The sequence below is a fragment of the Arachis ipaensis genome, chromosome B06 (assembly GCF_000816755.2).
Source record: "Arachis ipaensis cultivar K30076 chromosome B06, Araip1.1, whole genome shotgun sequence".
Classification (NCBI taxonomy): Eukaryota; Viridiplantae; Streptophyta; class Magnoliopsida; order Fabales; family Fabaceae; genus Arachis; species Arachis ipaensis.
The window spans coordinates 112,931,449-112,932,569 of record NC_029790.2 but is presented as its reverse complement, the minus strand read 5'-3'; the positions used below and the strand labels follow the sequence as shown (position 1 = coordinate 112,932,569).

The following is a 1,121-nucleotide window of genomic DNA, read 5'->3' as shown; positions in this document are numbered from 1 at the left end:
ACACAATTATTTCTTTAAAAATCTGAAACAAAGCACCCAAAATTTGAAACAGTTATTTTCCCTGACCCTAATCTCTATAACTATAAACCAAAAGAGAAGGGGGTTGTTTGTGAAGAATTTATATACCTTAGGATGAAGGGCTTTGCAGCCACCACAACCAGGACTGAAGAAATCAACAATAACAAGCTTGTCCCCTGCGTTCAATAGTGAATTCACAAGGTCCTCTGCGGAAATCACTTCCCTCATGTTAGGTTGAATCCCTTTCTCCCACCATTTCTGAACCTTACCAATTCTACCAGTCATCTGACCAAAAAAATTAAAAATTAACAAAGAGAATTGGAAGAAATCGGATACTATTTCATGAAAAAATAACAAAATCCCTAATATCCAGAGAAAAGAAGGGGTCTTTTCTCAAATTCAAGCAAAAAGTATATTTTAAAAACAAAAAATTAATTTTAACCAACCTGAGACACTATAGAAGGCCGAAGCTGCGAATTAACCCTGTTAGGCGATGATGATCTATTCACACGAAATACGAGCTTTTTGCCATGAAAATCAGATGACAGAGTTGAAGATCTGAGCACCTGTGATTTCATCTTCAAAGAAGGGAATCTCTTCAAACCATAACCAAAGCTATAACTCTTAGGAACGACAGAAACCCTAGGATTATGATGATGTTGTGTATCTCCATGCCATGAAGAAACCAAGCTCGTCTTGGTCAAAAGCTCGGCCATTTTTTCTTTATCTCCGTTTGAAATTTCTTCAGAACTTCACAAAATCAGAACAAATTCTCCGTTCAGATTCAATATTTTATCTTCGGATTCGGGTTTTGTCGAGAAAATTTAGATGGAGAAGGAAGAAAAAGAAAAAACCGGCGACGGATAAGGGATTGAAAAGAAAAAAGCTTTATTGAAAAGCAACGTCAAACAAACGTGAGAAGTGGGATAAAAGATACAAGTTGTTTGAAACGGTAAACGGAAGTATTAGAAAAGCAATATATAACATATTACGTTATTAATAAACAAATAACAAAAATAATTAGTCACCAAAAAAAAAAATAACAAAAATAATTTTTCTTACAAAAACAATTATGGCGCGATTATTCTGGTATTTTTGAAGGA

At 34.3% G+C, this 1,121-nt stretch overlaps 1 protein-coding gene across 1 annotated transcript in view; it reads right to left on the bottom strand.

Moving 5' to 3' along the window:
- Positions 1-986, bottom strand: part of LOC107604935 (thioredoxin-like 1-1, chloroplastic) — a 3,347-nt gene extending 2,361 nt beyond the window's left edge. Inside the window, exons 1-2 of the mRNA XM_016306650.2 lie at positions 465-986; positions 127-303 (exon numbers count right to left, since the gene is read on the bottom strand). Of these exons, the coding sequence (XP_016162136.1) occupies positions 127-303; positions 465-734 (447 nt within the window). The 5' untranslated portion in view covers positions 735-986. The remainder of the gene's footprint in view (positions 1-126; positions 304-464) is intronic.